This window comes from Periophthalmus magnuspinnatus, chromosome 16, assembly GCF_009829125.3.
Source record: "Periophthalmus magnuspinnatus isolate fPerMag1 chromosome 16, fPerMag1.2.pri, whole genome shotgun sequence".
Lineage (NCBI taxonomy): Eukaryota > Metazoa > Chordata > Actinopteri > Gobiiformes > Gobiidae > Periophthalmus > Periophthalmus magnuspinnatus.
Genome location: NC_047141.1, coordinates 31,839,661 through 31,866,190, shown reverse-complemented (window position 1 = coordinate 31,866,190; position 26,530 = coordinate 31,839,661). Strand labels below are relative to the sequence as shown.

Here is a 26,530-nt window from a genome sequence, read left to right as displayed (position 1 = left end):
ATAAGTAGGCCTGCCATGATAATTAATATATATCCACTTATTGTTGGTGTATGAAAGCTGGGACGACATATTTACGGCTCAATATTTATCATGAGGACTTTTTCTTTGCAAAAGTCGGGAGAACTGGGGGATTTTTGTGATTTATGATAAGATTTGAGCTGTAGGAGGGTGAATAAGTCCTTTTTACGGCTATGGTCCATTAAAAAACGCTTTACCGGGGTTATTTTGCATCATTTAAATGTTAATTAGTGACATAAAGTAGTTTCAATATTATCATTTATTGCGATATTTCTCTGTAGCGAGATATCATGGTTATCGTGACAGGTCTAGCTCGAAGGTTGAAATATGAACTAAAATTATACGAATTAATTACCATATTTTCTGGACTATAAGTGTCACTTTTGTCATAGTTTGTCCGGGGGTGCGACTTATACTCAGACGCGACTTATATGTGAAATTATTATCCAGTGCGACTTATATTAGTTAATAATTAGTTCAAAACGCTGCAGCGCGATTTCGGACAAACGCTCGCAAACATAGTCACATCACCCCGGTTCTGTTCTCCCTCCACTCGCTCCCGGTTCATTTCAGGATTGATTTTAAACTTTTAATTTGTTTTTAAAGCTCTTCGTGGTCTTGCACCTTCACATCTTTGCGAGCTGTTAACGGTGTGGAAAAGGAAACAGTGGGGTGACCGTTCATTTTCTGTGGCTGGTCCCAGACTTTGGAACTGTTTGCCCCTAGAGTTAGGCTCAGTCACTCCTTTGTCTGTTTAAAGCCAAACTAAAGACTCATTTGTTCGCGTTTGCCTTCAGCTAATGACTGTTTTTATTGTTTGTTGCTTTGTATATAGAATTTTTGTTGTTTTTATATTTTACATCGTACATTTTACATTTTAACGCACTTGAAACGCACTTTGGTTCAGTTTTTGCTGTTGTAAAGTGCTACACAAATAAAGTTTGATTGATTGATTGATTATATACGTTTATTTTCTTCATTATTATGCATTTTCTTGGCTGGTGCGACTTATACTCCAGAGCGACGTATAGTCCGGGAAACACGATACTTGCGTGTTTGTGCGGTTTGGTTTCAATATTATCGTTTATCGTCTGTATTTACTTCACTAACACGTCGCACTTCAAAATATATAATCGTGAAGCCAAACGGACACTTCTCTACGTTGCCCCCTCCTGGACAAACGAAGGATTACACCTCTACTACCTTTTGCCTGGAATGTTCTGCAGTACGGCATTAAATACATCCACCTTCAGACACAAGCAAGTGACGCCACAAGGCCGAGTTACAGGTCAGATCTACGGAGAGGGAAGCCTGATCACAGTAAGAAAGAAACTGTTTTGGAAGCATTTTTTTGTAATAATATCAGCAAAAAAAAACCTAAATGCAAGATGTTTCCGATTAATGCCGTACTGTGAAACATTCCAGGAAAAGCAACATCTCCATGGAGACAAGCAGGTGGCAGACCCATCACCGGAAATGATCCAGAGTGCAGCTTTAATGAATAATGAATGAGATCAAACCTCTTACATGCAATCAGAAAGTTCACGTGGAAATATTTATTAATTTTGCGTTTTATTTCACATAAACATGCTCGATCAACGCAAGAAAAAAACGGATTTAATCTCCTTTTTCGACAGAGTGTCCATAAAGTCGCTCTACGATTTAAAAACATGTCTTACAAAGGCAGTTGATCTGATATTTTAATAAGACGTGTTCTGTTGTGTCAGTGTTTTTCCCTCATTTAACTCGCGTCTATATGAGCTCCATTAAACACACGGAGCATCGACACGGGGCTGGATTTCTCGCCGTTTTCGCCGCAGCAGAGCCTCATCGACGCTTCAGTCTCATCTTTTATCTTTTGTTTTAGTTCAGTATCGTCCCGTCTCGCTGTTCGATTCACGACGTCTTTAACGCAGCCCCAGAGAAACGAATCCAGACGTGTGAAATCTGAACGTGGCGCCAACAGAACTGGTCCGTCTCTTCAATCCGACGGTTTGCACGGTTTTGTCTGAAGGTCCCGGAGTCGAGGAGCCGCAGATTCAGTCAAAACGTTGAGGTCGACGTCTGCGGGGACCGAGCTCTCGTGGAAGAAAAACGGACCAATGATTCGATCGAACATCATCCCACACGATGTGATTCAAACCGTTATAACCTCTGAGCACAACAGAACACGTCTAATGATTAGATCTTATCAATAACCTTTGTAAAACTGGAAAGAGACGTCATGGACACTCTGTATTTCTGTAGCCACAGCTGCCCTGGGGTCGACTAAGAGAAGTACGGCTGCCAATTTGTGCCCAAGGCTTCTCAGGCCATCGCCAACCACTAAAGTCACACTGCTGCACTTTTTTCATTGTTTAGTTCCTCATTATTATGCATTTTTTGGCTGGTGCGATTTATACTGAGACTTATACTGCAGCGAGACCTATACTGCAGTGAGACCTACACTTATACTGCAGTGAGACCTACACTTATACTGCAGTGAGACCTACACTTATACTGCAGTGAGACCTACACTGCAGTGAGACCTATACTGAAGTGAGACCTAAACTGCAGTGAGACCTACACTGCAGTGAGACCTATACTGAAGTGAGACCTAAACTGCAGTGAGACCTATACTGAAGTGAGACCTATACTGCAGTGAGACCTACACTGCAGTGAGACCTATACTGAAGTGAGACCTACACTTATACTGCAGTGAGACCTATACTGCAGTGAGACCTATACTGCAGTGAGACCTATACTTATACTGCAGTGAGACCTATACTTATACTGCAGTGAGACCTATACTGCAGTGAGACTTATACTGCAGTGAGACCTATACTGCAGTGAGACCTATACTGCAGTGAGACCTATACTGCAGTGAGACCTATACTGCAGTGAGACCTATACTTATACTGCAGTGAGACCTATACTTATACTGCAGTGAGACCTATACTGCAGTGAGACCTATACTGCAGTGAGACCTAGACTGCAGTGAGACCGACACTGAAGTGAGACCTACACTGCAGTGAGACCTACACTGCAGTGAGACCTACACTGCAGTGAGACCTACACTGCAGTGAGACCTAGACTGCAGTGAGACCTCTACTGCAGTGAGACCTCTACTGCAGTGAGACCTATACCTATACTGCAGTGAGACCTATACCGCAGTGAGACCTATACTTATACTGCAGTGAGACCTATACCGCAGTGAGACCTATACCTATACCGCAGTGAGACCTACACTGCAGTGAGACCTACACTGCAGTGAGACCTACACTGCAGTGAGACCTATACTTATACTGCAGTGAGACCTATACTTATACTGCAGTGAGACCTATACTTATACTGCAGTGAGACCTATACCGCAGTGAGACCTATACTGCAGTGAGACCTACACTGCAGTGAGACCTACACTGCAGTGAGACCTATACTTATACTGCAGTGAGACCTACACTGCAGTGAGACTTATACTGCAGTGAGACTTATACTGCAGTGAGACCTAGACTGCAGTGAGACCTCTACTGCAGTGAGACCTCTACTGCAGTGAGACCTCTACTGCAGTGAGACCTCTACTGCAGTGAGACCTATACCGCAGTGAGACCTATACTGCAGTGAGACCTATACTTATACTGCAGTGAGACCTATACTTATACTGCAGTGAGACCTATACTTATACTGCAGTGAGACCTATACTTATACTGCAGTGAGACCTATACCGCAGTGAGACCTATACCTATACCGCAGTGAGACCTATACTGCAGTGAGACCTATACTTATACTGCAGTGAGACCTATACCGCAGTGAGACCTATACCTATACCGCAGTGAGACCTATACTGCAGTGAGACCTATACTTATACTGCAGTGAGACCTATACCGCAGTGAGACCTATACCTATACCGCAGTGAGACCTATACTGCAGTGAGACCTATACTTATACTGCAGTGAGACCTACACTGCAGTGAGACCTACACTGCAGTGAGACCTACACTGCAGTGAGACCTATACTGCAGTGAGACCAAACAATTTTACATTTAAAACATTATTAAAACATCTTTTTAAACAAATTAATCAGAATAAAATGAAGCTGATCGGGTCGACTCCTGTAAATCTGTTTTTATGTTTGTATAATGTGTTTTTACGTCTTGAATTGTATTTTATAATCATTTTGTTGTACATTTTTGTTGACCCCAGGAAGATTAGCAACAGCTGCGACGTCGCTAACGGAGCTCCAAATAAATAAAACCCAAAAAAACTTAACGCTCGCTCTCATGCACATTCTTACCCACGTCTTTAGATTAAAAAAAAAAAAAATCACGCAAATTTCAGAAACCGACTAAAAAAAAGCAGCCAAAGAAAAGCAGATGGAGAAAGTTTTGAAAAACATTACATTAAAAACACATTCGCGCCTCCGTTAAAATCAAAATATGCACAACAGCAGTGAGGGAATAGTTCAAAATCAAGTGTAAATGTTAATATCGCCCACCCCTTTGTAAAAAAAACAAACACACACAGAAGCCCAAAAGGAAACAGCCAAACTTAAAATCAAGAAAATGACATTTACATAACACACAGAAGTAAAACATGTGAGTTTAAACCAGTGCAACAAAAGGGAAACGGGTAAAAAAAAGGGAACGACTTCACTGATTGGCTGATAGAAAGCAGAAAAATGCAACTATTAACTATTAACCAACACCACAACAGGCAGAAAAGAGGAAAAGCAGCCAAATTTGTGCAGAAAAGTGTGTATTTTTGTCAAGAAATACACAAACAAAATGGGTTTTCAATCAGCCACAGCCACCTAATCTCTACAAAAACATGCGCGTGAAGCAAAACAGTGACGTTCATCTGCTTTTCTGACGATTTGTTTTAATAAATTCAGTTTTCAGACCAAGCTGTAGTTCTTTCTCACACCTGAAGGGGCGCTAGCGAGCAGTCGGGACAGTCAGGCATGAAAACAAACTGGACTTAGGTCTGAAAAATCATTAAAATAAACATGCCATGAAGCTGTTTATACGTGAGAAAACTGTGGAGATGAGTCATTAAAGCGACAGCAGGTTTAATGTTGATACGGCCACAGAAAAGAAGACAAAAGCCAGAGGGAACAAACGCCACAGGGGGGTTTTACGTGGGTGTACCTGTAGGTTTTGGTGCTGTCTTTTGGTCCTGGGAGGTCCTCGTCGTGGGATAAGTCGTACGGGTCTGCTTCCACCGGGGTCACCTGAAATATATTCACTATTACAAATATTTTATGTGGAAATTAGGGTAAATTTTATTATTTTATTATTAAATATATACATTATTAGATATGTTTTATGTGGAAATTAGGGTAAATTTTATTATTTTATTATTAAATATATTCATTATTAGATATGTTTTATGTGGAAATTAGGGTAAATTTTATTATTTTATTATTAAATATAATCATTATTACATATAGTTTATGTGGAAATTAGGGTAAATTTTATTATTTTATTATTGAATATATACATTATTAGATATATTTTATGTCCAAATTAGGGTATATTTTACTATTAAATATATTATATGTGTAAATTAGGGTATATTTTATTTTTTATTATTAAATATATTCATTATTAGATATGTTTTATGTGCAAATTAGGGTAAATTTTATTATTAAATATATTATATGTGTAAATTAGGGTGTATTTTATTATTTTATTATTAAATATAATCATTATTACACATAGTTTATGTGCAAATTAGGGTAAATTTTATTATTAAATATATTATATGTGTAAATTAGGGTGTATTTAATTATTTTATTATTAAATATATTCATTGTTAAATATACAACCCTAATTTGCACATAAAATATAAGTAGGCAACATGTTAAATTTGTATAGTTAGTGTTTTATATTTTAGAGACTGATTTCGTCGTGCTCCCACATTGTACTTTACCATGAAAATATCTTTATGGTAAATTGTGTAAATGTGTATTCTTGTAATATGAAGCTTAAACGAAGCATTTAATTTATGTCCTAATGGAAAATAGAGGTGGAATTTAATACATTTTCTTCTTCCTGCTCCTTTTCGAGCTTATTTAAGAACAAATTTATGAAATGTGCTTTAACTGTGCCTCAAAATAAATAAATGAAATGCGCAAATATTAATCTGATCATGTTTAATAAAAAGGTCAAATATTAAACAAAACTGACTCTTGAAGCTTTAAGTCGTGTTCTAATGTTGTTAGCGCATCAAAAACAGACCTGGAGTTGTGTTTTGTTTCATTCACACATGTTTGAGTATCACTTTATTATTAGTCTGTAACATCTGCAAAGCTCAAAATGCGACATTCCACCTTGTGATGTCATCAAGTGGGACTTTTCCCGTTAACAGCTCCTTTTTTACCTTTAGTTCAGTGCTGATCGTCAATTCCGGCGCTAAAACGATCCAAATGATTCCAGAAATGAAGGTGTGTGGAGTTTAAAAACACAACGGAGCACTTCCTGTATCACCACTTGATGACATCACAAGGTGGAACGGAGCGTTTCCAGTTTGAGAGAAGAAGAACTCAAAGCCTAAATCTGCAGCATGTGTTTGTGCGTTAAACACGTGTGAATGAAACTGAAAAACACAACTCCAGGTTTACAGAACGTCGTCGTCCGAAACGCAGCGACAGCCCGAAAGAGTTAAAGCCGCACTACGTAACTTTTCTTACGCGCTCATGATCATTTGCGTAACATTACCTGTCCGTCGGGCGTGAGCTGAGCCAGAATGATAGTTTCACCTCCAGGTCCGATTCGGGTCGTCTTCTTTTTTCTTCCTCGTTTCGACGGCGACGGCATCACTTTTTTATCTGGAAAAGAAGTGGAGTTAATGTGATTGACGGAGATTTAAAAGTAGAACCTCCACCTCCACCTCCACCTACTCCTCCACCTCCTCAGCGACTCACAGCGCACCTCAACCACACCTCTAATTACCCAGAAGCCCTTGAAGGTGGTGTCATTTTGCACGGAGCTGTTGATTTTGACAGGAAATAAGTTCTACATTGGACTACAGATGTGTTTAAATCCTCCCACAGAAAGGGGGCAGCGTTGAGTTGTCGGTAACGTGAACGCAGAACTTTTTACACAAATCAACACGAGTTTATAGCAGATTTTTTGAGATGAAACTTTTTCCAAATTCGCCGTTGAAAAGAGGATTTCCCCTTTAACCTGGAAGTGCCACCACAAAGACGAAGAGCGCGGTTTGGAGCGTTTAGAGGCGGAAATACAACAGAATAATAATAATAATACAACAAAACTATCAGGTCATTTTCATTTCTGACCAAGCAACATTTATGTAGTGTTTTGTTTTGGGGTTTTTTAAATCATTTTTTTCATACTTTATTAGCTGGAACTGCATGATTTTAATTTTTTTTTAAATTTATGTAGTGTTTTTTTTAATCTTTTTTTTCTTACTTTATTAGCTGTAACTGCATGATTTTATTATTATTTTTATTTATGTAGTGTTTTTTTAATCTTTTTTTTCTTACTTTATTAGCTGGAACTGCATGATTTTAATTTTTTTTAATTTATGTATTTTTTTTTTAAATCTTATGTAGTTTTTAAAAAATTTATTTATGTAGTTTTTAAAAAAATCTTTTTTTTCTTACTTTATTAGGTGGAACCGCATGATTTTAATATTTTTTTTAATCAGTAAATATCATCGTAAACAGTTCATCTGTTCCACAATAAAAATCTGCACAGAATGATCTTTTACATTAGTTTGGACTGAAGGAAACATCCTGTACACGACATTTTGGACATTTTATTGTATTTTCCTGCAAATGTTAAAGATGAACTGAGAGTTTTATAATGTAATTGTGTTTTAACGTGTGTTTTAACGTGTGTTTTAACGTGTGTTTTAACGTGTGTTTTAACGTGTGTTTTAACGTGTGTTTTAACGTGTGTTTTAACGTGTGTTCTGCTCTGGGGCTGCACGTGGAAACAAACAGGAGCTAAATCTGGAACAAATCATCTTCTCTTTTGTGAGATTAACGAGTTTGTACACGGCCCTTGACAAATAAAGAACAAACAAACAAAAAGCTGAGTGTAAACGTCCGTCACCTGTGTCTGTGGCGTGGAGCGAGGACACGACCATCGTAGCTCCCGGAGGCCCCGAAACGAACGACTGAGGCGAGTTTGGAGAAACCAGAGTCCCCTGAGGAGTCGTGATCACCAGACCAGCTGCAAACAGGAAAAAAACAGAAAATAACAATTTTCTGTTAAATATTTTATACTCAAATCCTCAAAGTAGCGGCTTCTTTGCTTTGTTGAAAAATGTTTAGAAGTTATTTAAATTTTTTTCTACATTTTACTACATCATTCCATAAATGTTACATCATATATTTGATGTTTTCTTTGTGCGTTTAAAATGTAGAAAGTATAAAAAATAAAAGCAGAAAAAACACTTTGAATAAGAAGATGTGTCCAAACGTTTCACTTTTCGTTTTCACTTTTCAGTCTGTAACTTTCTGAAGGTACAATTCCATGGAAACGGAGAGTTAAAACCATATTTGAAAATGTTTTATTCCAAATTGTGTAATATTAAAGCCAAAGGAACAATATTTCCATGGAAACAAACAAGACGAGCTTTTCAGTGCAATAAAATAAACACAAAAAACACACTCATATTTTTTTCCTCTTCTTTCTAAATTTTCCACTGTTTTCCTCACACACAAACACACACACTCTGTCTCAAACAAACACACACACACACACACCCCCACCCCGTCTCAAACACACACACACAGTCACACGCGCACACATACACACCCCGTCTCAAACACACACACCCCCTCTCTGTCACACACACACACTGTCTGTCACACACACACACACACCCCCTCTCTCTGTCACACACACACACTGTCTCAAACACACACACACACCCCCCATTCTAAAAACACACGTTCTTCTCACACACACACACAACCCCCCCCCCCCCCACACACACACACACACTCTCCATTCTAAACACACACGTCCTTCTCGTCTTAACACACACACAAACACACCCCCTCTCTCTCTCTGTCTCAAATACACACACACACACACACCCCCACACACACACACACACACACACACACACACACCCCCTCCATTCCAAAAACACACACACCCCCTCTCTCTCTGTCTCACACACACACACACACACACCCCCCACACACACACTCTCCATTCTAAACACACACGTCCTTCTCATCGTCTCGTCTCTTTAAACTCTCCGTTTTCCCTCAGGTCAAAATGTCTAACGTCTTTTACCGTTTGTATTTTCTCTCACTTCACCAAACCCCATAAACATTTCGTTCCACTTCCAGCAGTTCCACTTCCGCGTCGTACCTGCCGTCATGATGCCCGTGGTGGAGACGGGCAGGACGGTGATGTTCTGGGCGCCGTGTGGCGTCTGGTGATGCGGCAGTCGGCCCGGTTGGTTTGAACCCTCCAGTTTGGCCCCGGGAGCTGGAATCGTGACGACGGCGGGCTGGTAGTGCGGCGCAGAGGACGGGGGGAAGGAGCCGCCCTTATCCACCTGAAAAGATCCACACGTTTAGGCACAGAATTAAAAACGGAATTATGTCGTTTATTTAGAAACTAAGAAGAAGAAGAAGAAGAAGAGACGACCGCGACGAAGTTATGACTGAAACACTGGACGTCGTGATTTAAACTGGCTCTAAATGAATCGAAACTGCCGATACGATACTTAGACCTCGATACAGCGCACTGTCGATTCAATTTATTTATTTATTTATATATTTATTTGACAGGGAAAATCTGACATAGTTACAACATGAACATTGCAGCTGATGTGATGCATATAGAGTTTATAGTCCCATCCCTGGTTGAGCTTCTCCACAATTCACCAATATGCAAAGTAAATTAAAACACCTGCCCCTTAAAATAGTTACATCAGTGCACAAAAATACAATCAACACTCACACGTTCTCTCACTCACCAACTGTCATACGACCTATTTACAAGTGGGGACAGTTTTGACTCATTTTCAGCCAGTTCTTAACCCTAGAGGTGAACATTTTCAACTCAGAAATGTTCTTTATTTCAGTGGGCAGTGAGTTCCACAGTTTGCAGCTCTGATATGAAAAGGCGGACTGTCCAAACGAGGTTCTGCGTTGTGGGATTTTACAGATTTCTTGTTTACGCTGCCTCTTGTCGCTCTGGTGCTGTTTAGTCTTTGTATAAATGCACCGAGTGATTCTGGGGCCAAGTTATGAATACACTTAAAACATAATTTAAGAAAACATAAACTAGTAAAACTTTCAATACGATACATTTCAAACGATTCGATACGATTCGGTGAAAAATAAAGGCTTTTGGGAAACTTAACGATCAGCCCATTTTCACTGTATTTATTTTTTTATTTATCTTCTATTTACTGAAGACGAATGAACTTAAAGACGTAAAGACTGTCCCACGTGTCAGTGTTTCTAATCCACAGTTTTAATGGCTCTGAACACAAGAAATGACCTTTGACCCTGGAATATTTGACCCTACCCTCACTGAAAATATCACGATACATTTCAAATATCTCGGACTCGCGATTGATCATAAATTGACCTTTGACTTTCACGCTCTGGACATTTCAAAAAGACGCAATCAGAGACTTTCTGTTACCCGTAAGTTAAAAGCATCGTCCAACTCGTCCTCCCGTACTGTCCACCATGTTTTTTATCGCGCTCACAGTTAAAAAACGGAATTCTTTTACAAAAATAACCCACTTAGCAGCAGAAATCATTGGTCTCCCTCGTCCCGGTCCGTCACGGCTAAACTCTAAAGCCGTTACTCACATATAACACACTCACCCACTATTTTTATATTTATTTTATTTATTTATTAGTTTATTTGAACAGGGACACTGCACATTAATCAACATTTCTGCAGCCCCTATGGCAAGACGTAAAATGCCACCGCACATAAAATACAAAATGTGTATTAAAAGTTTATTTGATTAAGATCCGATAAATATCTTTTGTCACCCGCAAATGTTTGTGTGAGGACGAACCTACACTCACTGACTGGATTCAAAGTTGTCACCGAGATCTATGACATGGAGAGACTGACCTTTTCACTGAGACTTTCTGCTGAAAAATGTAAAAAATATTGGGAGAAATGGACGTGTTATATTGAAAAACTCGTTATATGATCGTGTTAATGGAATAACTCTGCATTGTTTCTGTACTTGTTCCTGGATGCTCCGTATTGTTTTTGTGGTCTGCTGTTCTTTCTGTTCTAAAATACTTATAAAACCACTAATAAAAATAAAGTTTAATTATTAAACTAAATTAAATTATTATTAATAAAATGTTCTAAAAGTTAGTGCAGGTAAAGAGGCGATTAGTAAAAGAGTGAGACAAAGAGAAAATCTACAGACGTAACAGAACGGATGAGGCACCGGTACTTTTACTCTACTGCGCCGGTACTTTTACTCTACTGCGCCGGTACTTTTACTCTACTGCGCCGGTACTTTTACTCTACTGCGCCGGTACTTTTACTCTACTGCGCCGGTACTTTTACTCTACTGCGCCGGTACTTTTACTCTACTGCGCCGGTACTTTTACTCTACTGCGCCGGTACTTCACTCTACTGCCTTTAGGTCGACGATACAGGACTCTCAGACGTAATAAAGCACGTGAAAAAATAGTTTCATACCCACAGCCGTTATTAACCTGAACAATCTATAGACCACGACACTCTGATTATTTTTATGCACTTTTATAATGTCATTTACTCCAGTGTATGTGATGTGTTTGTGTGTAAATGTGTGTAAATGGCGTTTTTCTCTGTGTGAACATGACTGAAGACAATAAAGTAACTAACTAACTCACTCTGAAGGATCAAAACAAATCGACTAAAACAACTGTGACGCTAAAAGTTTCTGTTAAACCAAAGTTAATATGAAATAAACAAATTTTTAATCATGAAAACAGTGAATCAAATGTCAAATGTTCGGCATAAATGAGTTTCTTTCCTCTAAAACAGCCAAACAATAAGCTGTGATAATTTGGTAAAATAAAAAAATATATATATATCGATACAGCAGCCCACGATATCGATACTGATCTGCGATACTGATATCAATACTGTATCGTATATGTATAAATGAAACAATATGATATTTCAATATTTCGATATCTATTAGTGATAAAACATTTTATTTTGTTGTATTTTCCATTTTGAATAACTTTGTAAATTGTTTTTTATTTTTATTTTATTTTAGTATCAACACATATTACTCTGTTCTATGGTTCCACTTTGTGCCTGTTCCGTGGGGGCTGTAATTAGTGTGACACACCCTGGAAATATTTAGCTAACACTTGTTTTGACACTTTTGGGCTTGAAAATTGTCCTAAAATATAAAGTTTAATAAACAAATGTGTCAATATTTAAGGTAATAATCATTTTTGGCTGGTAAAAAGCTGTTTTTTTTGGGTTAATGTTGATTTTATTTGTGTTTGGGAGAGTGTTGCTGTTCACTAATTTATGCCTTTTCCCGCCGTTTTAAAAATGCGTTAAACCTGCATAAAAATGAACCCCACGTCCTGCAACTTTATCAAAAAATATTATAATAAATCAGAATAATCCCTGATCGTTTAGTCACATTTTATGCAGCGTTTTCCATTTTTAACAATCGCAAAACCCAACGGAGCCACGTCGTCATTAGTTACAGTTAAAGTTTGATTTTTTGCAGTTTTTTGTTTAACTGCACCTTTTATAATCTGTAATCCAACGATAATAAAATAGTAAACTGAAATACGACACATTTAAACCAGTGACATCACAAAGGGAATAAAAAGATAAGGAAGTTTGATCGGAAAAATTGTAAAGTTAAAAAGGGCCTGATTTTATTTGAACAGTGGACTAAACCAGGGACTAAACCAGGGACTAAAGCAGGGACTAAAGCAGGGACTAAAGCAGGGACTAAAGCAGGACTAAAGCAGGGACTAAACCAGGGACTAAAGCGGGACTAAAGCAGGGACTAAAGCGGGACTAAAGCGGGACTAAAGCAGGGACTAAAGCAGGGACTAAACCAGGGACTAAAGCGGGACTAAAGCAGGGACTAAAGCGGGACTAAAGCGGGACTAAAGCAGGGACTAAAGCGGGACTAAAGCGGGACTAAAGCGGGACTAAAGCGGGACTAAACCGGGACTAAAGCGGGACTAAAACAGGGCTAAAGCAGGGACTAAAGCGGGACTAAAGCGGGACTAAAGCAGGACTAAAGCGGGACTAAAGCGGGACTAAACCAGGACTAAACCAGGACTAAACCAGGACTAAACCAGGACTAAACCGGGACTAAACCGGGACTAAACCGGGACTAAACCGGGACTAAAGCAGGACTAAATATGAACTAAACATGAACCAAACCAGGACTAAAGATGTGACAATGACATAACAAAGGGAACAAAAAGATAAGAAAGTTTGATCACGGTTTAAACACTTGCCAATAATCGTAAAAATTATAAAGTTAAAAAGGGGATGATTTTATTTGAAGAGTGTGAGTAAATAAATAAATAAATAAATAATGTGCAGTTTGTGGTCGCTCCTTTTTGTTTCATGTTTTGAAATGATGAAAATGTGAATTAAGAAGGAGAAACTACACGGAGAAGAGCGCACAGTACAGATATTTACACGTGTTAAATGTTCCCATCATTTTAAAACATTAAAACTTATAAATAAAGAATAAAGTAAAGTTTCTTCTCGTAAGTGCAAAGCTAAAATTTGATCTCTCGTCCGTACAGTTCGAAGACGTCGCTTCCAGCTTTTATGTTTTTCACACGGTGCATTTAACACGAGTTTAACATTTTACCTTTAATAAAACTCAAGATTATTTTTAGGTCTGTGTCTCAATGAAACGTGATGTTATTCAGGTTAAAAAAAGGTAGAATCTGTCCAGTTTGTCATAAAAACACTTCCTGATTTTTAGGTCTGTGTCTCAATGAAACGTGATGTTATTCAGGTTAAAAAAAGGTAGAATCTGTCCAGTTTGTCATAAAAACACTTCCTGATCAATTGGGCCAGTTTAGGAGGAGGCACGAGGGCCGACAAAAATCAGTCCGAGGGCCGCGTTTGGCCCCGGGGCCGTAGTTTGGACGGTCCTGCCTTAAACGTTGACTTGTATTGCTCTGGATCCCTTTGACTTCACCTTCGTATTTCGTCGTGTTTCTGTTTGTTGTGTCCGGCGTCCTCGAGTCACTTGGACGAGACTAAACGCGTTCGATTGTTTTGACGCTAAAAATAAACTGTAGGTTCATTTGAGCCGAGACGACGCTGCGAGGGACAACGGCGCTTTGACCATTCTGCACAGTTGATTCAGTAAACCAGAAATGCAGCTTCTCTGTGGATTCTTAAGGTTTTTACTCTGCCGCTCTTACCTGCCCCGGCACCGTCGTCACAGGAGACCAGAAATACGACGAGTTATTAAAATGAGACTCCTCCATGTTTCTGCAAAACAAACGAACAAAACAACGATATTAATGAGTTAGTGTGAAACTCAGAGAAAAAAACATGGACTGAAGCGGGACTAAACATGGACTAAAACCAGGACTAAACAAGGACTAAAGGGGGACTAAACAAGGACTAAACAAGGACTAAACAAGGACTAAAACCAGGACTAAACATGGACTAAACAAGGACTAAAGGGGGAATAAACAAGGACTAAAACCAGGACTAAACATGGACTAAAGGGGGACTAAACAAGGACTAAAACCAGGACTAAACATGGACTAAAGGGGGAATAAACAAGGACTAAACAAGGACTAAAACCAGGACTAAAGGGGGACTAAACAAGGACTAAAACCAGGACTAAACATGGACTAAAGGGGGACTAAACAAGGACTAAAACCAGGACTAAACATGGACTAAAGGGGGAATAAACAAGGACTAAAACCAGGACTAAACATGGACTAAAGGGGGACTAAACAAGGACTAAAACCAGGACTAAACAAGGACTAAAACCAGGACTAAACATGGACTAAAGGGGGAATAATCAAGAACTAAACATGGACTAAACAAGGACTAAAGGGGGACTAAACAAGGACTAAAGGGGGACTAAACATGGACTAAAGCGGGACTAAACAAGGACTAAAACCATGACTAAACAAGGACTAAAGGAGGACTAAAGGGGGACTAAACAAGGACTAAACGGGGACTAAACATGGACTAAACAAGGACTAAAACCAGGACTAAAATGGGACTAAAGCAGGACTAAAGATGGACTAAAAAGGGACAAAACCTGGTGAACCACTTTTCTCCTTTAATATTAAACTTATGATAATTATTTATGTTTTAATTCGTCGCATTGTGATTTTAATGTCTCTCTTATTCTGCCAAACACTTTAAATCACCTTGTCACAAATTGTACTGCACAAATAAACTTGCTTGTCCTTTTAGAACCACGAGAAGCAAAGATAAAAACACTAAAATGTCAAACACAACACTCAAAACCCCCAGTCACGTTTGGAGCGGCTCAAAAACGAGTCATTTTGAACATAACGTGCCAACAGAAGAGAATCTCAGGTGGAGCCGTTTGCGCAGGTGGAGTGGACCCTGAGCTGACATCCCACTTATCCCCAACAGATAAAGGCACAAAACTCCATAAAATGTCCAGCTTGAACGTTTAAATGTGGTGTAAATCGCAGAGGCCTTTAGCAGAGGACTCCACTGCGTCTGGAACCTTAGGCCCCGCGCGCTGAGGACGCACAGCCCAGAGCCACAGCGCGGGGCTCCTCCTGCTTCAAGAGGAGATAAAGAACAAAAAAAACAAAAAAACCCCAGCTATGATTAAAAAAAAAAAAAAAAAAGAAAAAAAAAAGAGAAAAAAATGTAAGTGGAGGCAGCGCGCGGACTTCCGGCCGTGGAGCAGAGCGCAGAGGCGGCGGCTGCGCGCTCACCTCTCCAAAAACGCGCGGCTCTGGGCTCGGTTCTCCGGGACGCAGCGGGTTCCACGGTCCCTCTTCCGCCTCCGGGACGTGTCGTGACGCGGCTGCCACGCGCAAACCCGCAGAAAAGTCCGCCGTTTCGTCTCGCTCACCTCGTTTTTGCCGTTTTTCCTCCGGTCAAGCTGCTGCTGCCTCGGCGAGATCCACTTCCCCCGGATCAAGTCTCCAGACAAAAGGAGGCTCGCGCTGACGTCACTTCCGCCGCAAAAACACCAGCCAATTTTAAAAAACAGAATGAAAATAGAATGAAAGAGAAAAAAAAGACAGAAATCAGCAGGTTTAGCTCATTCCAGTCTCTGCACAGGTGAGAGCAGAGGACATTTATTATGTTTACAGTTTAACACGTTTCATTAAAATAAGATCAAATAAAATCTGCCTTTATTAGTCTCACTGTGGGGAAATTCCAGTGTTGCACCGCACAGTTAAAGAACAGAAGGAAAATGGTACAAGCAATAAAACAAGATAATAGATAATAGCTCAAAATAATTTAAAAATAAACTTAAAAATGGACTCTAATGTAACACACCAGGAAGAGAATCAAGTGTTTATTACAGTTTATGTTTTATATTATATTATTATCTTATTGGTTGATTTAACATTAAACCAATACTATTATTATTATTATTAGTAGTAGTAGTAGTAGTATTAGTATTTTAGTTTATTTATTTATTTTTTATTATTATAATCATCATCACTATTATTATTATTATTATTATTATTATTATTATTATTATTAATATTAATATTAATGTTAATATTATTATTATTATTATCATTGTGCTGCTCTTGTCTCTTTTTCATGTCTAAAATAGTTTGTTCACATTGACGACTGCAGACAGTGATAGAACCTAAAGAAGTAAAAGCAGTAAAGTAATTTAAGTACACATTTTAGGTATTTGTACTTTACTTAAGTACATTTTACATTGTGTACTTTTTACTTTTTCTTCAGTACATTTGAGAGCAGGATCTGTACTTTCTACTCCACTACATTTTTGAACAGGACTGAAAAGTAAAAGTAACATGTTTGTAATTTGAATTAAAAAAAAAACCATACATATATATATATATATATATATATATATATATATATATATATATATATATATATATATATATATATATATATATATATATATATATATATATATATATGTGTGTGTGTGTGTGTATAGTTGTTACAAAAAATGACTGACTCAATTGTTTCTGTTGAACAAAATTCAGCTCAAATCTTTATCAAAATCACAACATTTGAAGCTTTAAAAGACTCAAAATCTGCACAAAATACTTTTACTTTGTACTCGATTTTTACTTAAGTATTTTTGCTCCAAGTACCTGCACTTTTACTTAAGTAACAAAACTGAGCACTTCCACCACTTTTTTAGATATAAATGTGAACAGAAGATAAGATTAGAGACATTTCCCGTAGTTTATAAATCTCTTTGACTTTGTACCAGTTTGTCCTCATGAAATGTCAAAGAATCAATCTGTTTTATTATTATTGATCCTCATTCATTTGTTTAGTTTTATTAAAGGTCCAAAGTTACACAAAATTGACTCTTGTAGCTTTAAATCATGATCTAATGTTGTTTCCTCCTCAAAAACAGACCTGGAGTTGTGTTTTGTTTCATTCACATGTTTGAGTCACACTTTATTATTAGTCTGTTACATCTACAAACCTCAAAACGCGACGTTCCACCTTGTGATGTCATGAAGTTGTAGTTTTCAAGTGAACAGCTCCTTGTATCTTTAGTTCAGTGAGTTTGGCAATTCCAGGAGTTGACATGATCCAAATGATTCTATAAATGAAGGTGTGTGGAGTTTAAAAACACAGTGGAGCACTTCCTGTATCACCACATGATGACATCACAAGGTGGAACAGAGTGTTTTCAGTTTGAGAGAAGAACTCAGCCTAAATCTGCAGTTTTATTTGTTTGTTTGTGTTAAACATGTGAGAATGAAACAGAAAAACACAACTCCAGGTTCTCTCTTTCCTCACCTCCTCATGACCTCCTCCTCACCCCCTCCTCCTTTGGTCTCAGCTCCTCAGCTCCTCATCTCATCACCCCATCTCTCTCCTCTTCACCTCCTCTCTCCTCCTCACTTCCTCTTTCTCCTCCTCACCTCTTCTCTCTCCTTCTCACCTCCTCTCTCTCTCCTCCTCTATCCTCAGCTCCTCCTCTCATCACCTCCTCTCTCTCCTCCTCACCTTCTCACCTCCTCACTGCCTCTCTCTCCTCCTCACCTCCTCCTCCTCCTCTATCCTCAGCTCCTCCTCTCTTCACCTCCTCACTTCCTCTTTCTCCTCCTCACCTCTTCTCTCTCCTTCTCACCTCCTCTCTCTCTCCTCCTCTATCCTCAGCTCCTCCTCTCCTCCTCTCCTCACCTCCTCTCTCACCCCCTCACGACCTCCTCCTCTCTTTTATAATAATAACATAAATCATAAAATTCTAAAACGCCCCTTTTATTAAACACAATCCTTGGTGCAGTTCCTGTTTCATCCGCCGGGGGTCACTGCAGGAAAAGGAACGCGCTGCTGTAAAACCATCAACATCCGGTCTCTCATCACACCGGAGGCTCTCTGCAGTTTACAACCCGATTTCTGTTGTATTTTCCAGCTTTATCTGTAAAATGTTTGTCTTTAAAGTTGTAGAAAAGCCCTACACGTAGTTGGAGATATTTATTTTTGTTTTTTACCCCCGCAAACTTGTTGATTTTAGGTTAGAAATCAGAAGTTTTAGAGAAACCGCTGCTGCTACAGAGCAAAGTTTCAATGGGGGAGGCGAGAAAACTGCAGAAAAAGTTGAGGCAGATTGAAAATTTGGAAATAAAAATCAGCCTAACACCAGAGGAGAGATTCAAGGTACAGAAATACTTTGTTTTTTATCTATTATTATCTTCACAAGGCGTTTAAAATGTGGATGTTTTGCTTTAATGTAAAATCAATCAACAAGGATCCAATGAAAACAGTTATTAGGCACTAACTTATGAACAATATCCCTGTGTTTTATCTTCACTAATCAATATATTTTAACCATTTACAGTAAGATTGGCTCTAAAATACCTCCTAAAACTGTCCCCTCCCCCTGTGTCCTCTAAAATCATATTAATTCTTTAAATATTTACGCTGACTTCATTACACTGCAGGTTTCTTTCCTTTTATCAGACAGATTTGAAGCTTTTTTGATAGATAAGTTACTTTCTTTTATATTAGAGGTGATGTATTTGATATTCTGCATTTGTCCCAGTTTAAAACCATTATTTATATTATATTATGATGTAGGTCAGGGGTGTCCAACCTGTAGCTCTCCACCCTCTCATAGGCAGCTCGCCAAAAGATTTCCGACTTACATTTATTCGTGTTGTGCTGAATAACTAGAATTTGATGAATTATTAGTGTATCATTTTGATCCCTGACTTTCTGCACTAATAAACTGATAATGGTTTATGTTTTATAGGCATCAAACTGCGCCCCATCTAAGGATTGTCGTCGCTCTTATATATTCTCATTTTCTTGCGACCTCTAAAATTAGCAGCTCTCTGACATTTCCGTTTTGTAAAGGGAGTTCGCAGGAGGAAAAAAGGCTGATGTAGACAGTATAGGGTTATTTTCAATTGAATTTATTTTTGTAAACCCCAAAATCCCAACAGCAGATGCCTCTTAGGGCTTAACAAGAACATTGATTCAACTAACAGAAAGTTAGAAAATCAAACAGACATCGGTCAATAACAGACAGGCAGATTAGACAACATTAATAGAAAACAAGCAAAGAAAACAAGCCCTTAGACTCTACATCTCAGCAAGGAAAAACTCAAGAAGAACAAGAAAATCTACCCAGATACTAATCGATATGAAAAACTAGTATTGAAACGAGATACTGGTTATAAAAAACATCAACAGGACAAAATTGTGTTTCCTGTTTGCGTTGAAATATTACAGAACTTTTATTTTATTCATCATCTAAAAAGTTTATTTTCATGGTATCGAAAACTGTATTTGTTTTGAGAATTGAACCTTTTACTTAGTATCGAAATCAAGGAATATTTTGACGCTTGCAGACAATTTTCCTCCCAACTTGAGGAACTATTGGAAAAGGAATTTTTGATTTGCTTTTAAAACATTTATCAAAAAGAAATGTGTTTAAAATCGGTCCTGATTTGTCAATTCTTTCCCGTTGTGCAAATCTAATTATTCTCAATCATCCCAAACAAACCAGCTGTCTTTTCCAGGTTGGACACATAAATGAAATCAGACTGGACATGTTGGTTGTAAATAAACAAACTAGATTAACTCGATTGGTTGTGAAACTGGCGTCTCCTTCTCCTCAGATCTCCAGGAAGGCGGAGCTGCGTTCCAGATTGGCTGAGCTTCAGCTGCAGCTTTCTGGCCCGCAGCAAACTCCGGGGAACGAGGGAGACGATAAAGAGGAGAAGATGAAAAGACAAGTGTAAGGAAGAGGGAGAGATGTACCACGAGGGGGGTCGACATGGAGAGAGATACGTAATTCTTCAAAAGCAACAACATTCACTTTGAGCTGTTTGATCTGATTTTGTACGTCTATCCAAACACGCTGCGGGTCAAACGGTGTCACTCTAACCCAAAGAAAAAAGATAGATTTATGACTCAAAGCGCCTCCTGTTTAATCTTTAAGCTCTAAACTGTTTTATAGCATCTATTTTTACATTATTTTTTGATTATAACTTACACATACGGGTTTATAATCGCTCAACAGTAAAGATTTCACTCTAGAGGAGCCGGTTAAATCAAATTATCAGTAATATCATGAAAGTAGTTTTGCATTTTTATATATGCACTTTTTAAATAAACATGTTAACAATTAAAAACTAAAAGAGCTGCAAAAAACAGTCTTATGTTGTATTTGCTGTAGAATAACTAAAGCCGTCTGTAGGTTTTTCTGTTCAGTTTCCTGCGTCAATACTTTGCCGATATCAATGACAAACAACAAACATAATTTTTTTCCTTAAAATACAAATAGCATAAGGTAAAAAAAAAAAAAATGACCTAAAAGTGTTTTGTAAATCCAGAATAGCTTTGTAAAAAAATACAAGTTTAATTTTATGAGACATATTGGGTCAAACATGGTCAGTAAATCATCTTTTTACATCAGTTTATTGACCAAAATAGACATCTGAGCCACCAAAATGTCCAATATCGGCGCCGATATCCGACACTAGTATCATATGGATCCATCTGTAGTCGTCTGATAATCGGAAGAGCAGACATAAGGCTGGAGTTCAAACGCAGGAGAAGTTTATTTACATCAGAACTGGAGCTAAAACCCAGACACACGAGCCCTCGACGCACTGTGAGAGTGTCGTCCAGTCCAGTCTAGAGCCGTCCAGTCTGTCTGCGCTTCCTTTGTAGGGAGTATTATACCTGTGAGGACATGGGCCAAGATATCGGGGACTGAGCTGGCAGAGAGCGGCCTCAGAACAGCACAGAAATGCAGTTTTCTCTCTCAGTAATCTCATAAACAGAGTTATGGCTAATGGCTAATGTTCAGTCCTGTCACGTTTGTCTGATACTTAAACCTCAACTGACACGTTTAGATTCAATTCAGTCTTTTTTAAGAACACAGAATATGCGGATCATAGTGAATAGTAAAAAATATATATATCTATAATGATAAAAAGCATTTTCTGGAACATTTCCAAAACGGAATCTGATTATCGAGACTTCCATTTCTGTCATTACCCAGCCCAACGTCACTTTGTTCTAAACAGTATTTTTTGTTATAAATTCACAAAACAAGCACATTTGCAAAGTTTAACAACACGTTTACTCTTAAGTTTTTGTTTATATGGAGCCTGAGGATTATTCCGAGGGAAGCGCGGCTCTGTGTGCGCTTTTATTTTGAAATCCATCATTGAACTTTTGTCTTTACAGGGAGGATGCCCCCGAGGCCGTTCCATCACAAACGCCTCCTGCCTCCAAGATTCTGAGGGAAGAGTCCAAAGCTGAAAAAAGTCCAGCTCCGAGGGCCAAGCAGAAGGAGGAGAGAGCGACAGAGACGAAGGGAGTCAGCAGACGACAGGAGGAGGCGGGCGGAGGGGACGGGGCCGCGGCGAGCGCCTCAGAGACAGAACGAATACAGCAAACGAATCAGGAAGGTGGGTCGAGACGAAGACGGGCAAGCTGCTGAAGGCGAGCGCTGTCCACTGAGGCGGGGGGTCATTAAGACGATACATAACTCGATACATCGGCCACGATACGATACATGTCTCGATACAGTACTTTTTCAGTTCGATACAATACAATGCAATATATTTCAAGTTAATTTGATATGATTCTATGGAGACTACAGATTATTTTGAGGTAACAACATAATTATCTAGAGGGAACAATATAATTATTTTGAGGGAACGATATATTATCTTGAGGGAACGATATAATTATCTTGAGGGAACGATATATTATCTTGAGGGACCGATATATTATCTTGAGGGAACGATATAATTATCTTGAGGGAACGATATATTATCTAGAGGGAACGATATATTATTTTGAGGGAACAATATATTGAGGGAATGATATATTATTTTGAGGGAACGATATAATTACCTTGAGGGAACGATATATTATTTTGAGGGACCGATATATTATCTTGAGGGAACGATATAATTATCTTGAGGGAACGATATATTATCTAGAGGGAACGATATATTATTTTGAGGGAACAATATATTGAGGGAATGATATATTATTTTGAGGGAACGATATAATTACCTTGAGGGAACGATATATTATTTTGAGGGACCGATATATTGAGGGAACGATATATTATCTTGAGGGAACGATATATTATTTTGAGGAAACGATATAATTATCTCGAGGGAACGATATATTATTTTGAGGGAACGATATATTATCTTGAGGGAACGATATATTATCTTGAGGGAACGATATATTATCTTGAGGGAACGATATATTATCTTGAGGGAACGATATAATTATCTTGAGGGAACGATATATTATCTTGACATGATTATCTTGAGGGAACATAATAATTTCTGTACATATATTTTCATGAGTGCACAGGATATTTAACTTAAAAAACTAAAAATAATCTTGTTCCCTTGTGATAATTAAGTCATTCCCTCAAGATAATATCACGTGGGAACATCGTATAATCTCGTGACCGCGCATTAATATTATATTTTGTAAAAGTCCTATGCCCCATTTTCACCCAAAAATAAACATTAATGGTGCGTTTATGTTTTGTTTACTGAAGATGAATGAAACTATACGATAAACTATACGATATATATTTTTGCAGACCTCACATTAATCTCCACGCCCTTGAATACATGTTTTATGTAACTATTTTAATATAATAACGGTCCTAAACAGCCACGTACCATCTGAGTTCATACTGTGGTTTTATTGTGAGCGTCTAAAGGGGCAGTTGATGTTTGAGCGCGACACAGTTCTGTTTTAGTTCTTTTATATCGTGGGGAAGTCGGCGTAATCTCTCATTTGTCGGCCATTTTCAAAGCCATTCGAAAGTCGTTTCCCATCTGAAAGTACTGGCCCGAGAAGCTGGAGTCGACTTTAGTATAATCTTTATTTTTTCCTTCAGCGTTTTGAGGTTTTTGAGGATGGACAAAATGATTCCAGCTCTTGAGACGTTACACAGATGGATTTCTGACTGAAAAGTGTTTGTTTTCATTGTAAAAAAAGTGTTTTCAGCTCTGAGGAGTTTCTAAAACCACAGGGAAAAATCTCCTCCTCCTGTCAGAGATTTACACTGAGGTGACTCCTCCTATCAGATTTACACCGGAGAGAAACGTGTGAGCTGTTTGTAAGAGTTTAACGCTCTGGAGGAGGTGAGGAGGTGAGAGAGGAGGTGAGGAGGAGAGAGAGGAGGTGAGGAGGAGGAGGTGAGGAGGTGAGAGAGGAGGTGAGGAGGAGGAGGTGAGGAGGAGGTCATGAAGAAATGAGGAGGAGGTGAGGAGAGGAGGAAGTCATGAGGGGGTGAGGAGGAGGAGGTGAGAGAGGAGGGGTGAGGAGGAGGAGGAGGGGAGAGGAGGGGAGGAGGAGGTCATGAAGAAATGAGGAGGAGGTGAGGAGAGGAGGAAGTTATGAGGAGGTGAGGAGGAGGAGGTGAGAGAGGAGGGGGGAGGAGGAGGAGGAGAGAGGAGGGGTGAGGAGGAAAGAGGAGAGAGAGGAGGGGTGAGGAGGAGGAGGTGAGGGAGGAGGAGGAGGGGAGGAGGAGGTCATGAAGAAATGAGGAAGAGGTGAGGAGAGGAGGAAGTCATGAGGAGGTGAGGAGAGAGAGGAGGGGTGAGGAGGAGGAGGTGGTGAGGAGGAGGAGGAGGAGGTGAGAGAGGAGGGGTGGGGAGAGGAGGTGAGGAGGAGGTCATGAAGAGAGAGGAGGCGGGAGGAGGAGAGATGAGGAGCTGTGAGGAATAGGTGGTAAGAAGGAGAAGAGCAGAGAGGAGGTGAGGAAGGGAGGTGAGGAGGAGAGAGGAAAGGAGGACGGGAGGGGAAGTGAGGAGGAGGTGAGAAGGAGAGTGGAGGTGAGGAGGAGAGAGGAGTCCAGATGGCGTTGTCTTCTTCTTTAATAACTGACATTAGATCAAATGTAGTTTATTTTTAACGTGTTCACAATTTGAGCAAAACTGAAAAATACAAATAAAAACAGATCAGAAATAATAAAAAAATGATAAATGTTTCAGTTCAACAAAATTCAGCTGAAATCAAAATCAAAATCACCACATTTGAAGCTTTAAAAGACTCAAAATCTGCACAAAATACTTTTACTTTTTACTCTTAAAGTTCATTTTTAAACAGGCACTTTTTAGTAGATTTTTCATGTGATACTTTTACTTATGTTTTTTTTGCTTCAGTATCTGTACTTTTACTTAAGTAGAAGTTAAAGTTTAAAGGTCTGATATTACACAAAATGGCCTGTCTTTTGTTTCATTCACATGTTTGAGTCGCACTTTATTATTCGTCTGTAACATCTACAAAGCTCAAAACGCGACGTTCCACCTTGTGATGTCATCAAGTGGTAGTTTTCACGTTAACAGCTCCTTTTACCTTTAGTTCAGTCGAGATAAGCGACAATTCCAGCGCTGAAATCATCCAAATGATTCTAAAAACGAAGGTGTGTGGAGTTTAAAAACACAGTAGCGCACTTCCTGTATCACCACACGATGACATCACAAGGTGGAACGGAGCGTTTTCAGCTCGAGACAAGAACACACGAATGAAAACAAAACAAAAAACACAACTCCAGGTCTGTTTGTGACGAGGGAACGACATTAAAACACAGAAACAACATCAGAAAACGGCGTAACGTGGCCCTTTTAAACCGCCGCGCCGCCTCGGTCTCGCTGAATGACTTAATTTGCCATTAGCATCCGAAATCAGATTATTCATGTACGCCCCGAGGAGACTTGACGAGTTTATTTGCTGCCAGCGTTCAAAACTAACAGTCACCGCTTTGCTCCCTGTAGACAGAACCTGCGTTTCCCTTCGCCGTGCGGTTTAATTGGCCGCTCTCCGCGCAGTTCCAGACTAATCCATATTGAAAAAAAAACGTGTAGATTAACAAGCCCGAGCGCTGATGAGTCAACACTGCTAATTGCACAAACCATTTATTTGTTTTTTTTGTTTTTTTTTTACAGAAGTCGAATTTACATCCCTCAGAGCATCGTGGGAAAAGGCAAAGTTTCGCTCGAGGCTGCTGGACGGCCACAACGACATCGTCACCTGCGCCGTCGCCGTTGACAACCTGGTGATTTCTGGAAGGTAAAAGTGGCTCAAAGTGGCTCATTTGCATAACGGATGTGCAAAGTGAATATTTCTCCCGGTTTCTCGCTTAACGTGGCCCCTCTCGACACGTTTTTTTTTTTTACGGGCGAATAGCGGCGTCGTGCTCTCGGCGGTTTGGGTTAAATTCGCTCGTTTATTTAAGTTGTTGTTTGTTTTAGGTGTGAACTTGTCTTAATCTTTTGGTGAATCGCAGAAAAATTCAAACCAAAACCTGTTTCACGCCTGATTAATCTTTGAGTTTGACGATTCTTCTGTCAAACGCCTTTAAACTCGCTCGTTTTTGTTTGATTTGTTGGATTTGTTTTTGTTGTTTACTTTGGGTCTAAACTATAAACTGTGTAAAGAAGTGGATTAAGTGAGCGAGTCTCCGCAGCGTTCTGATACCGATACTAGTATTGGCACAAGCTCCGATACCGCAGATTTTTCAAGTATCGGTATTGGCGAGTGCTCAGACCGAATCACTGATCTGATACCGCTCTGAATTTTCCAGAACGAGGCTTTATAGACCTGAAACATAGACTGTTGATGTCCGCGGCTAACGCTAACGCTAACATGTTTATTCTTGTACATGTTCTTTAGAGATATTATTTTTTGCTCTTACTGTAACAAAATTGAGTCGCTTTAGTCGATTTCAGAGGTGTCCAAACTATGGCCCGGGGGCGAAATGCGGCCCTCAGACCAGTTTTTACCGGCCCAATTGATCATAAGCAGTACTTTAAACCGTAAACTAAACTATTTCTACCATTATATCCTCAAACATCACTTTGCTTT

At 39.1% G+C, this 26,530-nt stretch overlaps 2 protein-coding genes across 4 annotated transcripts in view; one reads left to right on the top strand and one right to left on the bottom strand.

Annotated features, from left to right (window-relative positions):
- The window catches only part of LOC117383353 (zinc finger protein 384-like), a 28,659-nt gene extending 12,520 nt beyond the window's left edge, over nucleotides 1–16,139 (bottom strand). For 2 of the 3 annotated variants that reach the window (XM_055227682.1, XM_033980513.2), the window contains exons 1-6: nucleotides 16,053–16,138; nucleotides 14,395–14,464; nucleotides 9,350–9,539; nucleotides 8,075–8,194; nucleotides 6,713–6,822; nucleotides 5,141–5,223 (exon numbers count right to left, since the gene is read on the bottom strand). In XM_055227682.1, coding sequence (XP_055083657.1) covers nucleotides 5,141–5,223; nucleotides 6,713–6,822; nucleotides 8,075–8,194; nucleotides 9,350–9,539; nucleotides 14,395–14,460 — 569 coding nt within the window. In that variant the 5' untranslated portion in view covers nucleotides 14,461–14,464; nucleotides 16,053–16,138. Of the gene's footprint in view, nucleotides 1–5,140; nucleotides 5,224–6,712; nucleotides 6,823–8,074; nucleotides 8,195–9,349; nucleotides 9,540–14,394; nucleotides 14,465–16,052 lie in introns of all 3 variants that reach the window. The other variant, XM_055227681.1, reaches the window with a different exon arrangement.
- A 2,395-nt stretch (nucleotides 16,140–18,534) lies between these two features.
- LOC117384284 (uncharacterized) overlaps nucleotides 18,535–26,530 on the top strand; it is a 41,896-nt gene continuing 33,900 nt past the window's right edge. Inside the window, exons 1-4 of the mRNA XM_033981572.2 lie at nucleotides 18,535–18,820; nucleotides 20,287–20,405; nucleotides 21,866–22,089; nucleotides 25,612–25,735. Of these exons, the coding sequence (XP_033837463.1) occupies nucleotides 18,731–18,820; nucleotides 20,287–20,405; nucleotides 21,866–22,089; nucleotides 25,612–25,735 (557 nt within the window). The 5' untranslated portion in view covers nucleotides 18,535–18,730. The remainder of the gene's footprint in view (nucleotides 18,821–20,286; nucleotides 20,406–21,865; nucleotides 22,090–25,611; nucleotides 25,736–26,530) is intronic.